Here is a 20,578-nt window from a genome sequence, read left to right on the forward strand (position 1 = left end):
GGTTCCAAGGATTTTCTCTGTCACTCATGTCTGGAATGTTCTTCATCCTCATTTTTCCCTCCTAGCTTTCCTTACTTTCTTCAGTTCCCAGATACAATCCCACCTTCCACAAGAAGCCTTTCTCAATCCCTCTTAATTCTAGTTCCTTCTCTCTGCTAATAATTTCCTATTAGCCCTGTCCATAGTTTCTTTTCTTTTCTTTTTTTTTAAAGTGAGGCAATTGGGGTTAAGCGACTTGCCCAGGGTCACACAGCTAGTAACTATTAAGTGTCTGAAGCCGGATTTGAACTCAGGTACTCCTGAATCCAGGGCTGGTGCTCTATCCACTGCGCCATCTAGCTGCCCCCATAGTTTCTTTATACATAACTGTTCGTCTGTCATCTCCTCCTTAGAACTGTGATTGCCATGAGAGTAGAAGATTTTTTGCATTTCTTGTATCTCTGACACTTAGCACATATTAGGAGCTTAATAAATGCTTACTGACTGATGGATAAGATAATAAATATCAATCTGGAAAGGGCCTTGGAGATCTTTTAAAGATCAACCTTTTCATTTTAGAGATGAAAAAATCTGAAGCCAAGAGTTAAATAACTTCCTCCAAGTAAAGCAATCAACAATTTATAACAGGTAGTTGGGATTCAAGCCCAGATCCTTTGACTCCAGATCTAGCATTCTTTCTACTATATCATGCCTCTCATCACAAATACCAACACAGATAAATCTACTATGCAGTATTAGATGATATATTTATTAGAGAGGTATAACACTTGAATACCATGTGAAATGGAAGGAAAGGAAAGGAGGGAAGGGAAATAAGTAAAGGCTTCATTTAGGAGGTAAAGGATGGATTTTTGTCCACCATATTTTAATTTATATAGATAAATCTAGATGTCTGTATGTATATGTATATACAACCACACATTATGTATGTATGTATAGATAAATATAGATGTCTGTATGTATATGTATGTACACCTGCATAGATGTATGTATAGATAAACATAGATGCCTATATGTATATGCATATACACCTGCATAGATGTGTGTATACACAGAAAAAAATAGATGTCTGTGTATATATATATGTATATACACCCACATATATGTGTATATAAATAGATTGATAAATATAGATGTCTGTATGTATATGTATATACACTCACACATAAGTGTGTATATAAACATGAAGACAATAAATGCTTAAAATGTGATATAGACAAGAAAGACTACAAATAGATTTTAAATGCAGGTTCAGTAACACTTCACTATTCCTTTTTCTGGCTTTCTTCATAGCTAACATTAAATCATAAACCAGTTTCTTGCTACTACCCAGCTTCCTCCATGCTGAGTCTTCCCCACTGCTCAGCAAATATATATTCATAGGAAAAATTTATTGTAAAATTGTCCTGAGTAAAAAGTAATCAGGAAGAAATATTTGCTATAAAGATTGTATCTAATTTTCTAAAACATGGCTCCTGGATTATCAGTTGCTTTAGAATATCTGTGTTCCAACTCCTTCCAGTGGCACAATTATTTGTGAAGTAAATATACAAGTTTAAGTTTTAAGATCCTAGAGAAAACTGGCTAAGTTTAATTCCGATTCAAAATTACTAACCAATGGGATTTAGCAATGACCTGAAAATTTTCAATCAACTCCTAATTTACAGGCCAATTCCCAGCATGCCCTAACACTGTTTCACACCAAAACCTGCTATAGTTCTCATAAAAATTAAAGAGGACTCTACTAGTCTATGCACACAGAACTGTCTTTCATGTCTCATCTCAAAAATCAGAAAAAGAAGAAATTCATCTTTTGATATGAAAAAGAAAAGGCAAGCAGAAAAAATGCATTTCTATATAAAAAATATAAATTCTCCTAACCATAAATGAGTAACAAATGAGATGAGAAAACTTGATGCCTAATGCCATGTTGGCTTCATTAGAACCTCTGTAGCTATTCAGCCTCTCATCAGCATGAGGCAACAAAATGACATTGCACCTTAGAAAACTCCGTTCCTAGCTATAGACCAACATCCCACACCATATACTAAAATAAAGTCAAATTAGGTACATGATTTACACATAAAGGGTGATACCATAAGCAAATTAAGAGAGCATGGAAATCAAAAAAACAAAAACAAAAACAAATAGGGGCAGCTAGGTGGCGCAGTGGATAGAGCACCGGCCCTGGAGTCAGGCGTACCTAAGTTCAAATCCAGTCTCAGACATTTGACACTTACTAGCTGTGTGACCCTGGGCAAGTCACTTAACCCCAATTGCCTCAAAAAAAACAAAAACAAAAACAAAAGAGAGCATGGAATAGGGGCAGCTAGGTGGCGCAGTGGATAGAGCAGTGGCCCTGGAGTCAGGAGTATCTGAGTTCAAATCTGGCCTCAGACACCTAACACTTACTAGCTGTGTGACCCTGGGCAAGTAACTTAACCCCAATTGCCTCACTTAAAAAAAAGAGAGAGAGAGAGAGAGCATGGAATAGGGGCAGCTAGGTGGCACAGTGGATAATGCACTGGTCCTGGATTCAGGAGGACCTGAGTTCAAATCTGGCCTCAGACACTTGACACTTACTAGCTGTGTGACCCTGGGCAAATCACTTAACCCTCATTGTCCCGCCCCCCCCAAAAAAAGAGAGAGAGAGAGCAGCATGGAATAGATTATCTGTCAACTGTATGGACAGGGTAAGAATTTATGACAAAGGAAGATATTAAGAGCATTATAAAATGTAAAATAGATAATTGTGATAATAGAAAGTTAAAAAGCTTTTGCACAAACAAAACTAATACAATCAAAATTATATGAAAAGAAGAAAACTGGGAAAGAATTTTTGCAACAAGTATCTCTGATAAAGGCCTCATTTCTCAAATATATAGAAAACTGAGTCAAATTTATAAAAACACGGCATTCCCCTATTGATAAATGGTCAAAGGATATAAACGGTCAGTTTTCAGACAAAGAAACCAAAGCTATCTATAGTCACATGAAAAAAATGCTCTAAATCACAACTGATCAGAGAAATACAAATAAAAAAGCTCTTAGGTGCCACCTCACACATATCAGAGTGGCTAATATAATAAAAAAGGAAAATGTTGAATGTTGGAAGGGATATTGGAAAACTGGGACACTAATCCACTGTTGGTAGAGTTGTGAACAGATCCAACCATTCTGGAGAGCAATATAAAACTGTGTATACCCTTTGATCCAGAAATACCACTGCTATGGTTATATCCCGAAGACATTTAAAAAAAGAGGAAAAAGATCTAATCGTACGAAAATATTTATAGTAGCTCTTCTTGTGGTAGCTAAGAATTGGAAATCAAAGGAAAGTCCATCAATTGGAGAATGGTTAAACAAACTGTGGTATGTGATTGTGATAGAATATTATCATGCTATAAGAAATGACAAGCATGGGGGCAGCTAGGTGGTGCAGTGAATAAAGCAAGGGCCTTGGATTCAGGAGGACCTGAGTTCAAATCCAGTCTCAGACACTTGACTCTTACTAGCTGTGTGACCCCAGGCAAGTCACTTAACCCTCATTACCCTGCAAAAAAAAAAAAAAAAAAAAAGACAAGCAGGATGATTTCAGAAAGGCCTGGAAAGACTTGTATGAACTGATGTATAATGAAGTAAGCAGAACCAGGAAAACATTGTGCACAGTGACAACAACATTGTTTGATGAAGAACTGTGAATGACAACTATTCTCAGCAATACAATGATCTAAGACAATCCCAAAGAACTAATGATGAAGCATGCTATTTTTCGCTTTCTTTCATTTTTCCCCCTTTATTTGAGTCTTCTTATACAAAATTACTAATATGGAAATGTTTTACATAATTACACATGTATAATCTATATCTGATTGCTTACAACCTCAAAGAGGAGGGAAGGGAGGGAGAGAGATCAAATTTGAAACTCAAAACTTTAAATGAAAATGTTTATTAAAATTAAAAAAGAAAACTTCTTTCCCTGCCTACCCTCTCCTGTCCTAGCTCTCCAGCCACACCCCACCAAAAAACAAAATAAAACAAACTTCTCCACAGATCAAACAAACTTGGTCTCAAAGACAGACCAAGTGTGACTGGGTTGCCAATAGCTCCAAAGCAGGAAAAAAGATGTATAAGCTGCTCAGTGGATTCAAACCAATAGAAGAGGGGGGAGGACTGTAAGAGATAAAGAGATGAGGGGGGAGATATAACAGGGAATTTGGGGACTGCAAAGAACCTCAAAAACTATCTATCTCAACCCATACCTACCCAGGAATCCCTATCTCAGACAATAACTAGTTGTGTGATGCTAGGCAAGTCCCCTAGTGTCTTTCAGTTCAATTTCTTCATTTGTAAAACAAAGATAATAACAGTGCCTAAATTTGCGTTGTTATGAAGGTCAAATGAAAGAATATATGTAAAATGACTTTAAAAACTTACAATGCTATGTGTGTTATCTATTATTATTATTCTACAACATACTAAACAAGAGATCATCTAACCTTTAGTGAAAGGTAACTTACTACCCTGTGCCTATCAATCAATCAATAAACATTTATTAAACACCTACTATGTGCCAGTCACTGTGCTAATCACTTTGGAAACAAAAAGACACAAAAAAACAATCCCTGCCCTCAAGGAACTTACAATCTAATGGAAGAGACAACAATCAAACAAATATAAACAAAGCAAACTATATGCAGTATAAGTAGGAAATAATTCTAATTTGTTGTGGTTTTTTTTTTGCTGGACAATGAGTATTAAGTGACTTGCCCAGGGTCACACAGCTAGTAAGTGTCAAGTGTCTGAGACTGGATTTGAACTCAGGTCCTCCTGAATCCAAGGCCGTTGCTTTATCCCCTGTGCCACCTAGCTGCCCCCATAAGTAGGAAATAATTAACAGAGAGAAAGCACTTTGGGATAACTCTATTTCTTGGGAAATAGCAACTTAAATTGAGTGGAAATATGTTACTCTTCAACTCCTGCCTGTTTATAGCATGTTCTATTTATCTACATCACCTCCACCCTGACAAACTCAAACTACTTGCTGATTTGGTTTTAATTAAATGTTGTCCTCAATAGTTTGACTCACTATTCAGATACTGCCTCCTTCTTTATGCCCATTTCTCTTTTCTTTTCTTTTTTTTTCCCATTTTTCGCCAAGGAAGTATCTTAAGGAAGAGGAGAAGTTCCTATCTCTCTCTCCAAATCACTTCTTGGGAGGGAAAAACAAAAAGGAAACATGATTTTCCAAATGTTCCAAAGGACAAAAGATTAGTCACATCCCTTTAAAAGGAAGACTGATGCCCAAACTCAGGGAAAGCAACACATCTGAAAACTCAGTTGATGACAAAAGACTGCTGCTATGAAAAATGACCTTTTCATAGATGAAAAAAAAGGAGTGTTTACTGAGTTAGACTCTGTCTATTGGTCATCCTGTGAACTTTAGCCCTTATATTAGCACCATTGTTTTTCTTATTCACCCATTAGGTCAGGGAGAATTGAAGCTATAAGACTTGGCTTTGAGTTTCCATCAGTCACAGAGTCCTGACAAGCAGGCAGCTTGGTTTCAAGCATGCAAGAGCTAGGCTGACTTTTCCATTTTCTCAATCAATCTCTCATCCATGCAAGTCCTTTTCACATGACTCTTCTCCATATACCAGGACCCAGGCCAATGTTCAATAACAATAGAATTACAAATAATTTATAGCTCCCTGACCCTTGGGAAGAGATAGTGGGGGACAATTTCTGCAGCTCCAAACATGAAGGGAGGAGGGAGAATTTTATGCAATCATCAGATAGGGAAGAAAAAGGTAAACGTACAAGGGCAGACTAAGGAAGCAGGCTGGGGGCCTGGAAATGGCTTAGTTGTACAAAGTATAACTTTGGGGAGGTTTCTTGACTACTTTAACTTTCCTGTCCAAGATACTTATTCCTGATGTATATTCCTAATATATATTATCTTCTTCCATCATAATACAAATGCCCTTGAGGTCAGGAACTGCCTTCCATAGTTGTATTTGTAGCCCTAGGACTTAGCGCCTTGCCTAGCACATAGTAAATGCTTAAGAAATGTGTTGTTGTTGCCATTATCTTCATTCCTTCAAGTCAGGAGTACAGTTGCAAATGTGTGCCCTTGAGTTCAGTACCAACATGAAAACAGCTAGTGCCACCCTGTCCTCAGTGTCACTGTATCAGGAATAAATCTGGAATTCAAATCCAAGTCCTCTGACTCTAAAGCCAATCTGTTTCACTATACCGCACTGTGTCTAATGGATAAGGTACCACCATCTTATAAACTCCACAGGAGCAAAGGACCATGCCATCTTTTTGGAGAAGGTTTTCCTGATTCCCATTACTGCTAGAGCCTTGATTCTATTAAATAGCTCCAACTGAACCTGTATAGATCTTGTTTGTCCAGAGATATTCTCATACTACCTTCCCCCCACCCCATTAAACTGTAAGGTCCTTGAAAGTATTTGACTCTGTTTTGCTTCTTTATTTTTGTATCCCTAACTCTTATCATAGTTCCTGGCACATAGTAGGCAATCAATAAATGCTTTTTTTGTTTGTTTGTTTGTTTTATTTTTTTTTTGTGGGGCAATGGGGGTTAAGTGACTTGCCCAGGGTCACACAGCCAGTAAGTGTTAAGTGTCTAAGGCCGGATTTCAACTCAGGTCCTCCTGAATCCAGGGCAGGTGCTTTATCCACTGCGCCACCTAGCTGCTCCCAATAAATGCTTTTTGATAAACTGACCACACACTAGGCATCTATTAAATAATTGCTGAATTGAGCTGAGTTTGTTGATGTTTGTTGATGAGACCCTGGCAACTCATCTTCACAAGTTCTAACATTGGCCACTTGCAACTTTATACCATCAATGGACACTGGCTAGGTGGTACAGTGGATAGAGTGCCAGGTCTGGAGTCAGGAAGACTCATCTTACTGGCCTCAGACACTTACTAGCTATGTGATCCTGGGAAAGTCACTTAACCCTGTTTGCCTTAGTTCCTCATCTGTAAAATGAGCTCAAGAAGGAAATGGCAAACCACTCCAGTATCTCTGCCAAGAAAACACCAAATGGAGTCACCAAGAGTAAAACACACTTGAAAAAAATGACTGAACAACAAAAGAAAAGAAAAAAAGTCATTCCTAGCTGGCCAGGCCTCACCTCCGTGAAAACCATGAAGGATAAAATATTAATCAGGTAAATATGTAAGGAGGAGTTCAGGCTTAAATTTTGCCCCACCTTCTTCATGTCCATATCACACAACTAACTAAGCAATGATACATCTAGCATTATTATTCCATGTTTTGGTCTTGTCTCTCCTATTAGAGTAGCTGTGAGATCCATGAATTATAGGAACATAGGATCATAGATCAATGGGTAAAAGGGACCTCAAAGGCCATTTGGTCCAGCTCCCTCATCGTGCAGTTAAGGAAACTGAGTGCCAGGACCCAGGTAGATTAATCGACTTTCCCAAGGTCACAGAAGACATATCTGAGGCAAGATTTGAACCTAGGTCCTTTGACTTCATAGAAGGTACTCTTCCCATTGTACCATACTGCCTCCTCAAAGGTAAGAGTTTTATCATCTTTATTCTATGCATTCCCCAGACACTAAGTACAAAAATACTATTTTCAATCGCCAGTACATTAATGCATTAGTAGCTAACCCATGTACTTTTTTGTACTTTTTTAAATATACAATTTTATAGATCTCTTTTGCTTTACATTGCCTAAATTTCTTCCAATATTCCTTCACCTCAGCACTCCATGAGAGCCATTCCATATAACACAGAAATTTTTTAAAAAGGAAAAAGTTGGGGCAGCTAGGTGGCACAGTGGATAGAGCACCGGCCCTGGATTCAGGAGGACCTGAGTTCAAATCCGGCCTCAGACACTTAATAATTACTAGCTGTGTGACCCTGGGCAAGTCACTTAACCCCAATTGCCAACAAAACAAAACAAAACAAAACAAAAACCATATTGATCTATTTTTGAGATATTAGTTTCGTTAATTTTTTCCTTTTTTTGGGGGGGGGTGAGGCAATTGGGGTTAAGTGACTTGCCCAGGGTCACACAGCTAGTAAGTGTTAAGTGTCTGAGGCCGGATTTGAACTCAGGTACTCCTGACTCCAGGGCCAGCGCTCTATCCACTGCACCACCTAGCTGCCCTTCAATATGGTTTTTAAAAAGTCTAAAGATATATGGAATGTCCCAAATCCACTGACCTCCCATCTCTGTAAATGTGTGGAGAGAGGTGTCTTATCATCTGTTCTTTGGGGCCATGCTTATTCTTTGTAATTCTGTGATATTTATTTTCAAAGATTTTATGGTTGTTCTTTTCATTCACATTGTTGTAGTCATGTATGTTATTTTTTTTTTTGGTTCTGCTCACTTCCCTTTGCATCAAGTTATATAAGTTTTTCCATGATTCTCTATAATCATGATGTTCATTATTTCTTTCTTTCTTTTTTTTTTTTAGAGAGGCAATTGGGGTCAAGTGACTTGCCCGGGGTCACACAGCTAGTAAGTGTTAAGTATCTGAGGCCAGATTTGAACCCAGGTACTCCTGACTCCAGGGCCGGTACCTTATCCACTGCGCCACCTAGCTGCCCCGATGTTCATTATTTCTTATAGCACAATCATATCCCATTGCTTTCATGAACCACAACTTGTTAAGCTATTTGACAATTGATAATCTACTTTGTTTCCAATTCTTTCCTACCACCAAAAGTGTTGCTATAACTATTTTGGTGTGTTTAGGAATTTTCTCCTTAACAAATACATTAAGTATTTGCCTAATAGAGGAATCTCTGGTTCAAAGGTATGGACATTTCAGTCACTATATTTGCATATTTCTAAATTGTTTTCCCAAATGGTTATACTGATTTACAACTATAGGAATCATATTATAGTATGTCTATATTCTCACAACTCCTGCAATTTTGACTATTCCCATCATCTGTCATCTTTGCCAATTTGCTGGGTGTAAGGTAGAACCTCAGGGTTGTTTTAATTTGAATTTTTCTTTTAATTAGTCACTTGGAGCCTTCTTTCCCATGTTTATTAAAAGTTTGGGGGGCAGCTAGGTGGCACAGTGGATAGAGCACCGGCCCTGGATTCAGGAGTACCTGAGTTCAAATCTGGCCTCAGACACTTAACACTTACTAGCTGTGTGACCCTGGGCAAGTCACTTAACCTCAATTGCCTCACAAAACAAAAAAAAAGTTTGGAATTATTTGAAAAAGTTCTTATTCATATCTGTTGACCACTTATCTACTGGAAAATGGTTTTTGTACCAATGTACTCTTTTTTTTTTTTTTTTTTTAGTGAGGCAGTTGGGGTTAAGTGACTTGCCCAGGGTCACACAGCTAGTAAGTGTTAAGTGTCTGAGGCCAGATTTGAACTCAGGTACTCCTGACTCCAGGGCCGGTGCTCTATCCACTGTGCCACCTAGCTGCCCTTTTTTTTTTTTTTTACATAGTTGATAACTCTGCTCCTATCTTACCATCCATAGGTTGTATGCTTTAAATTGTTTTTACCTTACTAGGGATGGCCATATACCAAACCAACCATATTTCCTTTACGCAATTCCCCTTGTGGTCAACAGCATGAATTAGTGAGAGAGCTGAACAAGATTAGTAGTGAAAGCTCAATTTGCCAAGATTGAGTGAAATTAAATGGCAGCGTGATGTGAAATCTTCATGACCTAGATTTCTTGAGTTTGTTGATTACAAAGGTTAATTTTTCATGAATGTATCTGCATGGACTTCAGATGTAACAGCCCCTATAGATGTTTACACCAGGGCCCCAGAAAAGATGAGGATTCTAATTCCCTTCAGAATAAAATCATTCAATATACTGACTTTCCATTGAGAGGGAGAAAGTATCTGTCACTCAAACCTACACTCTCTGGGATAAAGTCTTGTCAATCATGTTCCACCTGAGCTGCCCTGGACATGTTTTATTGAAACAATGACCTGCCAGCCTTGCCTAGAAGGAACATTGATTTTTGGTGTAAAGTAGTTTGGGGAAAAAGAAACATGACAACTTGGCATTCCCCAGAGGACCCACTGTCCCACCTTCCAATATGTCTATCAAAGACCCAGGCATACTGCAAAAATCATTTTAAGATGCCATTGTTATCTTTATTTATTATTAGGAATAAGATCCCCTGAATGCTGAATCTCCTCTTAGAATGAAAAATCCTATACTTGTGTATGGTTACTGACCTAGATACTTCATTAGCATCAGTTATAGAAGTCAAGAAATGAATGGGAAATTATATGTAGGCCCCAAAGAATAATGCAAATTAACAATCTACTGCTAGCAGGCTAGTTTCCCAAGGGAAAAGGGGGTTAGTGAGAGAGACCAAAAACAAGCAAACCCCACCTGAAAAAAGAAATAGAGTTTCTATACCAAGAGAGTTTGGGAATCTATGGGTTCATTGGATAAAGCTCAATTGTGGAGGGGTTTGGGGAGTCTGCCTTGCCAATATAGCTTAGCACATGCATATAAAACAGGACATCCTGATGAAGAAACCCAGAATGACATTTTACTACAGTCACGGCCTGTCTATTGGAAACTGAGAGTAATCCTTGGCTAAAAGAAGAAGGAAGAATAAAAGTGGCATTTGTACTGTTGTGAAAATTGGGTGAAATTAAATGGCAATGTGATATTACATCTTCATGACTTAAGCTTATTGGGTTTGCTAATCATAAAGGTTAATTTTCCATGTATATATCTGCATGAACTTCAGATGGTACAACTGCATCCACTGGGAGCCATTAAATGATTCACTCCAGCCATTTAGCATAACCAATCAAAATAGAATACTCACTGTTCTTTTTGTACATCAGGATTTCGAAAGAGTTCATTTCATAGTTCTCAAACGTCTGTCGCACCTTCTCAATCGTATCTTTGTCTGTCAGCTCCCCATACATAAAACTGCAAATAAATCGACAAGTCCAAATTAAAACAGTCCTGCTCAACTCAATAAACACTTACCAAATGTGGTTATTATATTAGGTTCTAGGAATACAAATGCAAAGAAAGAAAAATCCTTTACTCTCAAGACTACTTTTCTATCACTAGATATGTATTATTCTTTTCTGACACTAGGCCTAGATTTGTATCTTTGAACATATTCTAAGGCTTGTTGGCTATGCTGTACTGTAATGACTCAGTAAATGAAGCTGAATATACTATTTGAGAGCATAAGTTATGGGAAATAATTTCTTATTTTCTATCTTGACCAAAACCCTAGAGGCCAAGAAAACTTCTAGGAGACCTTGGAAAGGAAAGTGAACAGGAAGTCATAGGTACAGGCTTTCAGATTTACTCCATGAGACAGGAAGTATAAAGAGTACCCCTTGTCCCCTTTACAGATAAAGAAAATGAGGTTGCCCAAGGTCATATAACTAATGTGTCAGTAAAAGAAGCAAGACTTGAAACTAGGTTTTCTGAATAAGTATTTTCCCTTATATGACACCTTCTCTGATTTCCTCAACAGAGTATACACCATAGAATTTAACTCAGGATCATTATTTTGAAGAATAACAATTCCACACTTTCTAAACAGCAACTACCATTTCTTGACCGATTGAATGACTGCAAAGCTCTATACTGGGTCTTAGGGAAAATACATTTTGGGTAAGACACACTCTGCTCTCATGATACTCACAGCTCAGGAAAGAAATTTGATACATGCACAGGTGACTGCAAAACAATGTCCATTTTGTACTATAATATACTTATACTCTAAGGGGTGACTGAGGCAATTTGCCCAAATATTAACCAAGTAGCCTCAGACTACTGCACTTTTAAATCAATCAACCAAGCAATGAGCATCTATTAAGTTCTGACTGTGTGCCAGGCATTGTGCTTGGAGCTAGAGAATACAAAGAAAAAGAAAGAAACAGCTCTTAGTGTCAAGAAACTAATATTTGAGAGATATCCATTTAATAAGTATGCTTATACAATATGTTTACACAATAAATGCAAGGTTGTAGTTAGTTAGATCCTCTAGCTGCTGGGAGTGGGGAGCATCAGCAAGGGTCTCATGTAGAAGGTATTCCTCAAGCTGAATTTTTAAAGAAAATAAGGGATTCTTGAAGGCAGGAATTTCTAGGCATGGAAAACATCCAGTCCAAAGTCACGGAGATGGGAGATGAAATATCGTATGTGAGGAAGAGCAGGAAGGTCAGTTTGACTGTGACCATACTGTGTATGAGGTGGGAGAAGATAGAAACTAGTCAATAAGTATTCCTTATGCACCTGATATGCACCAGGCACTATGCTAAGTCTAAGTTTGGAAAGGTAGGTTGATGCCAGCTTACAAAAAGCTTTAAAAGCCAAATAGAGCCAGCTGTGTGACCCTGGGCAAGTCACTTAACCCCCACTGCCCCACAAAAAAAAAAAAGCCAAATAGAGGAACTTATGTTTAATTTCACAGGTAATAACAAGTCACTGGAATTTGTTGAGTGGGGGAGTGAGAAAAGGATCTCTGAGCTGCTATGCTAGTGTTGTAGCTCTCAAAAGAACTCCTGCCATTTATTCTTCAAGGGGTCTAGAGCCACCCTCAAGACAGAGAAGATCATGGAAGGTAAAAACTTTGTTAATTTCAGTCTTGTTTAATGATCTCTCTTTAAGTGTCAGAATACTACTAGTAGTGCTAGTAAGAAGGCAGCTAGGTGGTACTCTGTTTAGAGTAATGGAACTGGAGTCAGAAAAACAGGAATTCAAATCTAACCTCAGACACCTGCTAGCTGGAGGCAAGTCACTTTACCTACAACTCCATGTCTGACTGTTATCATCTCTTGTACTCAATAAATTCCAGTGGCTCCTATTGTCTCTAGGATCAAACATAAAGTCATTGCTTGGCACTGAAAGCCCTTCCAGGTTGGCTCCTTTCTATCTTTCCAATGTTCATACATGTTATTCTCCTCCTTATACTCTATGATCCAACCATACTGTCCGACTTGCTTTTCCTAATAGGCAGCTCTCTATCTCCTATCTCTGTGCCTTCCTCTGGCTTTTCCCCATACATAGAATGTCCTCTCTCCTACCTCAGCCTCTTAGAATCTCTGGATTCCTTCAAGACTCAGCTCAATTATCACCTTCAGCAGGAAAACTTGCTTCCCACTGTAACGATTGGAATGATGCCACCTGCTGGAGAGCTACTGTAGGAGAGCTCCGCCATGAAGAGAAGGCGTCTGAGGGCAAGCCCTGTGGTCAGTTCCTTGGCATCAGGAAGTGACGTTTGCTCGTGGATACAGTCTATCAAAGCTACCAGCCAATCAAATTGAGGAGCCTCCCATTTCTGGGAGGAGGACAAGAAGTAGGAAACGGACTCTGGCGGAGGGGTTCTTCCTCTTTTGGTTCCTGACCTCACCATGGAGGGTCAGATGATGGGGTCTCTTAGAAATAGTTAGATCTTTACCTTTCTCTCTGATCCTAATGCTCTTTAATAAATACTTAAACAGTTAAATACTCTTGCTAAAGCTCATAATTTATTGGCGACCACTCATTAGGTTTTAGATAGTATAGCTAGAATTTGTTTCTTCAAGAACCACTGTAGTGTTTCCTTGATGAAACCTCCCCTCCTCCCACCCCCAGCTATTAGAGTCTTTCCCACTAATGGAAATATTTACTTACTGTTTATAAATTGTGCATCCCAATATACATACATGTTTTCCTCCTTTTAGAATATAAGTTCCTTAGGTGGCAGGGATTATTTTCACTTTTTCTTTCTGTCTGCATGGCTTAGCACATTGCCTGGCATATAGTAATCACTTAATAAATGAGTGTTGGTGGATGGGAGTTTGGAAAAATATGTTGTTTCCCTTCTCCAAAACTGTTCAGGAGCTATCTCCTCCTTGAAGTTTTCTGGCCCTGAATTCCCATGGTGCTGATCATTTGAGTCCTCCACAACTGTTAACAGTATGGATCAATGGCCTGAGAATCATATTGGGAATCAGGAGATAAATTTTTATGAATACAATAGTACCTTGACTTGGGCAAGTCACTTTCACTATCTAGAATTCTGTTTCCTTATATATAAAATAAAGCCATTGGACTAAATAATCTCACTGTCTTCTTTGAACAATAATATTCCAGCACTTATCACTGTGCCTAGCACATAGGAACTGCTTAATAAATGTTTATTGACTGATTGATTCTTTGGTTCTTTAAAAGTTAGCAAAATATCAGCTATTCAACTTCAGAAAATTTATCATCTTATCATTTTTGACCATTTATAAGTACAATAACATTTAGGAATATAAATTATCATCAACATTACAGTAAAAACAAAGTCATTATTTTTCTAGGAGGTAACATTCCTCATTTCAAGCTGATAGAAAAGTTTATACAAAAAACACTCATTTTCAGAAAAAGAGTTCAGGAGGAAAAAAACACATGGAATACAACTTTTGTAGCATGGAACTTAGTGTAATCAGTCTCATTTTTATGAGTTCTATCAGAAGTTTCTGCTCCTGACCCTGTACTAATGTTGTTGTTCAGTTGTGTCTGACTCTTTGTGACCTCATTTGGGATTTTCTTGGCAAAGATACTGGAGTGGTTTGCATTTCCTTCTACAGCTCCTTTTACAGATGAGGAAACTGAGACAAATTGACTTGCCCAGGGTCACACAGCTAGCAAGTGTATGAAGCCATATTTGAACTCAGCAAGATGAGTCTTCCTGAATCCAGACCTGGCACTTTATCCATTGTACCACCTAGCAGCCCCCTCCTGGTCCTAGATTTTCCTAATCTTTCCCCACTTATTTAAATCAAAATTTTACTTGGATGATGATATTAATAATAGTTAACATTTTTATATAGCACCTACTATGTGCTACATTGTGCTAAATGCTTTACAATTATTATCTTTCATTTGATCCTCCCAGCAACCATGGAGAGTAGGTAGTGGATGGGGACAAGTATTATTTTCTTATTTCATGGGAGTGTTTCTAAACATAGATCCATTTATTTCTTTCACATTCTAGAGAAGATAAAAAATCTAAAGAAGTAAGTGCCAGAGGAATTATAACCTGTATTACTCAAAGGCCTTCTTCCACATTGCAGGAAGACTCTACTTTGAAATGACCCAACCTCCATTCCCAGCCCAAGCAACTAAATATATTCTCTGTTCTGCCACATTGGAAAGCCAAGGAATCTATGAGGTGAAGGTGAGGTATGGATACATTCTAGACATGGGGTATAGCCTGTACAAAGATATGGAGGTGGGAGATGGAACATCATGCTTAAGGAAGAGCACACAGTCCATTTTGGCTTGAACATAGAGTTCATGAAAGAAAACATCATGCAATAAGCCTAAAAAGATATGGAGAGACAGGTTGTGAAGGCTTTAAAAGTCAAACAGAGAGGGGGTAGCTAGGTGGCGCGGTGGATAGAGCACCGGCCCTGGATTCAGGAGGGCCTGAGTTCAAATCTGGCCTCAGACACTTAACACTTACTAGCTGTGTGACCCTGGACAAGTCACTTAACCCCAATTGCCACACCAAAAAAAAAAAAAAAGCCAAACAGAGGAGTTTTTATTTTATGCTAAAGGCAATAAGGGGCCCCTGGAACTTCCTAAGCAGGAGAGTGACATGGTCAGACCTATGCTTTAGGAATATCAATTTGACAGCTGAGTGGAGGATGGATTAAGAGAATAGAGCCTGGAACCTGGGAGACCAATTAGGAGGCTACTACAATAATCCAGATGAGAGGTGATGAACCTCCTGATGTATATATTTTAAAACTCATTTTAGGAAAATAAAGAGTGCATATCATATGACCATGTTGCCTTTTAAAATCAGGATCCATTTTTTATAACTTTTAGGGAGAATAATGTGTTTCAAGGAGTAAGGGAGGGAAAAAAGAACTTTATTTATCATTTTTCAACTTTTTTCTGGCTTTCACATCTCTATGTTGGTAGATTGATAAATGCTATCAATGACAATTCCAAAATTGTTACCATGTTTGTTTTTTCTACAGAGCATCAGGAAAGCAGAAATATGTTTAATGTGATTGTACATATATAACCTATATCACTGTTTTCCATCTTGGGGAGGGAGAGAGAAAAAATTGGAACTCAAAATCTTATAAAAACAAATGTTAAGAATAGAACTTCTGAGGGGCAGCTAGGTGGCACAGAGGATAGAGCACCTGCCCTGGACTCAGGAGTACCTGAGTTCAAATCCGGCCTCAGACACTTGACACTTACTAGCTGTGTGACCCTGGGCAAGTCACTTAACCCCAATTGCCTCACTAAAAAAACAAACAAACAAAAAAAAAGAATGGAACTTCTGGGGCAGCTAGGTGGCAAAGTGGATAGAGCACTGGCACTGGATTCAGGAGGACCTGAATTCAAATCCAGCCTCAGACACTTAACACTTACTAGCTGTGTGACCCTGGGCAAGTCACTTAACCCCAATTGCCTCACCCAAAAAAAAAGAACAGAACTTCATGCGAAATTACTGGGGTGGGGAGGAAGGCAATATGGAATAGTGGGGAAAATCCTGAACCTTGAAATCAGAAAAAATGAGTTGAAGTTGTGACCCACAGAATTAATGCTTACTTAGCTGTGTGACCCTAAGTAAATTCCTCACTTCCCTGAGACTCAGTTTCTGTCTCTATAAATTGGGAATCATTTTTACAATACAGTTTTGTTTCAAAGAAAGCCTGAAAGTACTATGGAAATGAGTTGTGGTTATTACTATAATTAGAAAGATTCCAAAGATAGCTACCTGCAGGTACTGCTTTTTTGCATGACTTCTGCCCTGTGGTATCCTGATAGCTTGCAAAATCCATCATTGCTGTAGACGATGGGCCAGTCCACTATCTGAGCGTTGCCCAGCACAAAGTTGGTATCTGTGGGAGAGAACACACACAGTCAGACGTCTAAATGGAAAAGGGTGAAGGGATAATGGGATATCAACTAGTCATGGCACTTCTCACTCCCTGAAACCCACTACCATGCACAGTCTTTGAATGAAAGTCCAGTACTTGCCATGGGAGAGACAAACAGGAGGAAGCCTATCCTTGTAAATACAAGCCATTAGTATATCAACTGTCTCAGACTTCAAAGACGCTAGGAAAGGGAATCAGGTTAAGTGACTATTCAGGAGACTCCTAAAACCACCTAGAAACCTAGCAAGGTCTCTATAGGACAATAGCCAAAGTTCATGCTAATGGAGTGATACAGGCAACAAAACAACAAATGATTCCCAAGTTACTTCTTCTTGGCCTTTTATGTTAGTTTCTATGTCTTACCAAGAGCAACAAGGGATTTGCTTTCCTAATTCAATTTGGCTCAGGCTAACAATAAATGAGTCCACACACCCCCAGCACACTACAAGCAGGAGCAGGCAGCTGGAAAGCAGGCTGAGTGGCAGGTGGAGGCTTAGGTAGGGATTAAACCAAGCAAGTAGACATGGGCTCTATTTATTTATATAGTTGTTCCCTAGCACTAAACATGCTCCAGCAGAGGCTGGATTGCCACTTTCTAAGGATGTTGTAGAAGGTATTCATGTTCCAGGCATTCCCACCTTCATACCTTCACAAAAATTGTCCTGAAAGCCTAGAATAAACTCATCTCAACAAGTCAACAAGTGTTTTTAAGTGTTTATTATGTGCCAGGCACTGGGAAAACTAATACAAGCAGAATGGAAGACAGTCTCTGCCCTCAAGAAGCTTACATTCGAATAGGGTAGAGAAACATAAAATAAAGCTAAAAAGCAAAGGGAGGAGGGAAGGAAAGTAGGGAGGGAGGGGAATGATGGAGAAAGTCAAGACAGTCAGAAATGGAGCCTGGAGAGAAATGAAGACAAGGCTAGCCTGAGCCCTTTTCTTAAAATGAAAGGTCTTAGAAGAAACAACCAATCAAAAGAGTGTGCCACAGAGGCAGAGGAAACTTCAAGTGTGAGGAAGTCACGTGATTTAAAAAATCCTCTATTGGGGCAGTAGGTGGTACGGTGGATAGAGCACCAGCCCTGGAGTCAGGAGTACCTGAGTTCAAATCCAGCCTCAGACACTTAACACTTACTAGCTGTGTGACCCTGGGCAAGTCACTTAACCCCAATTGCCTCACCAAAAAAAAAAAAAATCCTCTACTTATTAGCATCCTTAGTAATCAAGACCCAGTTCTGACATCACCTGCCTTTCCTGATCCCCCAAAACAATAGAGTGCTCTTCTCCTCTTCCCTCCTCAAATTTTATTCACTTATCTGTGTGAATGGTACATTCACCCCACAGAATATACACTCCTTTAAGAGCAGGGAATGTTTTATTGTTTTTGTCTTTAATTCCCAGGTCCTAGCACAATGTCCTGAATGGAGTGATTACATTTATAAGTGTTTGTTTAGTGAACATATAGTATCTGAGCGATCCCCTTCAACTATAATTTCTTACATTTAATTTGCAAAGTTAAAGATAAACTAAAAAAAAAACAAGAATTGACAATAGCCTGATAATGAGGAACTATGTTTTGTGGAAATTGAACCAAATCCTCCCCCTACCAGAGCTATAACAAAGGCAAGACAAGTGCTTTGGCCCAGGGTGTCAAACCGCAGAGGACACTGATGGTATTCGTATTCCTTCATAGCATAGAAACAACTGCATTTAAATGCCTACTTTTCAACACTTGGGGTCTCCCTGGCCAACTGAAGTCTCTCAATTGCCAAAACTAATTCTTATGGCTCTGCTTCCATCTAAATTCAGCAGCTTAGGAAACTGCATTAAGCCTTTCAGGTCACCCTAGAGCTATTCTGTCATTTATCACTTTCATGCTTCAAATAGTATAGATGAAAGCCTAGTTTATTTATGTTTATTCTGTCCTTCATTTTAGAAGATCTCTCTGGTTCCTGTAGACCTTTTTTCCCCCTGTTTTCCTTTTTTCCTTTCAGGAACTTGGATAATGTAAATAACTTCTAATTTGCCACTGGCTAGGAAACTAAACAACACTTGATAGAATTGAATCTGAAATTGAAATAAATGGGCCCTGAGCAAGAGTTTCTCCTATGAGCAAGAGGTACAAGCTTTAGTTCAAAGACTTTGGGATATCTGTTTTGGCTGCCTAGAGAGATATTCTAAAGTCCAAAAGAAAATACTTTCTGGGTAATTCACTGTTTGGAGCTGATGTCAGTTTGTACCAATGTATAAATTCAGCAAAACATAATTAGGAAAGTAATGCTGCTTAAATAGAGTATAGCTTCATGCTTCCAGTTCAGAATTGAACATGATCTGGATATGAGAAAATATGCAAACTCTAGGGAGATGATCTGAAATCCTCAATTCCACTTCAGCTGCCAAGTTAGAAGGTTTGGCTGAAGAGTCTCATGTATAGGAATAGAAGTCTCTAATAATATTCTGTTACTATCCTCTATTGAATTAGAGCCACAACTCCTGTAAATTCCTCCTATAGAGGTTACTTATTCAGCAACATCAGCTATCTAATACAGAGCTGTATCTCTTAGATACCCCCCAAGTTTTGCATAATAATGCACTCTGTCTTCAGTGAAGGTTGCACCTACTTACGCAAGATTTCGTTCTAATATGGAATCATAGCTCCCTCAGAACCAAAGGAACCACTGAGAGGTCAAGGAAAAAAAAAGTTAGAAATAGAAGAAACATTAGAGATTACCTCTAATCCAACGCCTTCATCTTAATGCTAAACACCTGAGGTGCAAAGAGTTAACTGACTTGGGCAAGGTTACATAGCACCTCAGTGGCAGACCTAATCAATCAATCAATCAATCAATCAACAGGAATTTATTAAGAGCCTACCATGTACCTAGCACTGAGCATGATAAGGCTACAAAGATACCAAAACTTCTACTCTGTCTTCCTCTTTTTTTAAAATGGAATACAAATTTATTTCCTTTGGCAACAACTCTCTTTTGGTATTTCAGAGATTTAGTGTTATTTCATAGCTAATACTGTAATAGGTGCTTAATAAATGCTTATTGACTAACAATTACATGGACTTGCACAAATTTACTACCATCTAGTGGCAGCTATCGTGTGCTGCAAATAATAATCATGACTCCAGGGGGACAAATAATGCAATATACTTCCCTGGGGGGGGGGGGGGGGGGCGGGGAGAGAGACTATGGGGTTGCAACATAGCAAGTGATATTAGATGTGCTTCCTGTGTCCATTAGTTTGCTTAATTGTTTTTCTTTGTTATAAGGGAAACTTCTATTAGAAAATGACCACTCTTTTTTTAAAAAGAATGCAGCAACAAAACTAAAAATGTATATTACAAGGTAGAAATTAAATGGGGACTGAGGGTGGGGAGACATCCTTTTCTCTCCCAGACCTAAAGCAATAACATAACTGGTAACAAGTTCTGATGGATAGTTATCAATGCGACAAGTCTAAAATGAACTTTTCCCACATTTATGGCATTGTTAGTCTTACTCTCCAATGTGAGACTTCTCATATTTTATGAGTGTTGAACTCTACCTGAAGACTTTCCTGCATTCATTACCTTCAGAGAGTTTGCGTCCAGTGAATTCTCTGATGTCTGATGAGATTTTTTACTTTGGCTAACAGCTTTCCCATATACA

At 38.6% G+C, this 20,578-nt stretch overlaps 1 protein-coding gene across 3 annotated transcripts in view; it reads right to left on the bottom strand.

The window, feature by feature from the left end:
* Positions 1 to 20,578, bottom strand: part of KCNH1 (potassium voltage-gated channel subfamily H member 1) — a 548,878-nt gene that overhangs the window by 510,050 nt on the left and 18,250 nt on the right. For all 3 annotated transcript variants that reach the window (XM_044004835.1, XM_044004833.1, XM_044004834.1), the window contains exons 2-3: positions 16,757 to 16,880; positions 10,844 to 10,950 (exon numbers count right to left, since the gene is read on the bottom strand). In XM_044004835.1, coding sequence (XP_043860770.1) covers positions 10,844 to 10,950; positions 16,757 to 16,880 — 231 coding nt within the window. The remainder of the gene's footprint in view (positions 1 to 10,843; positions 10,951 to 16,756; positions 16,881 to 20,578) is intronic.

Source organism: Dromiciops gliroides, chromosome 4 (assembly GCF_019393635.1).
Source record: "Dromiciops gliroides isolate mDroGli1 chromosome 4, mDroGli1.pri, whole genome shotgun sequence".
Taxonomy (NCBI): domain Eukaryota; kingdom Metazoa; phylum Chordata; class Mammalia; order Microbiotheria; family Microbiotheriidae; genus Dromiciops; species Dromiciops gliroides.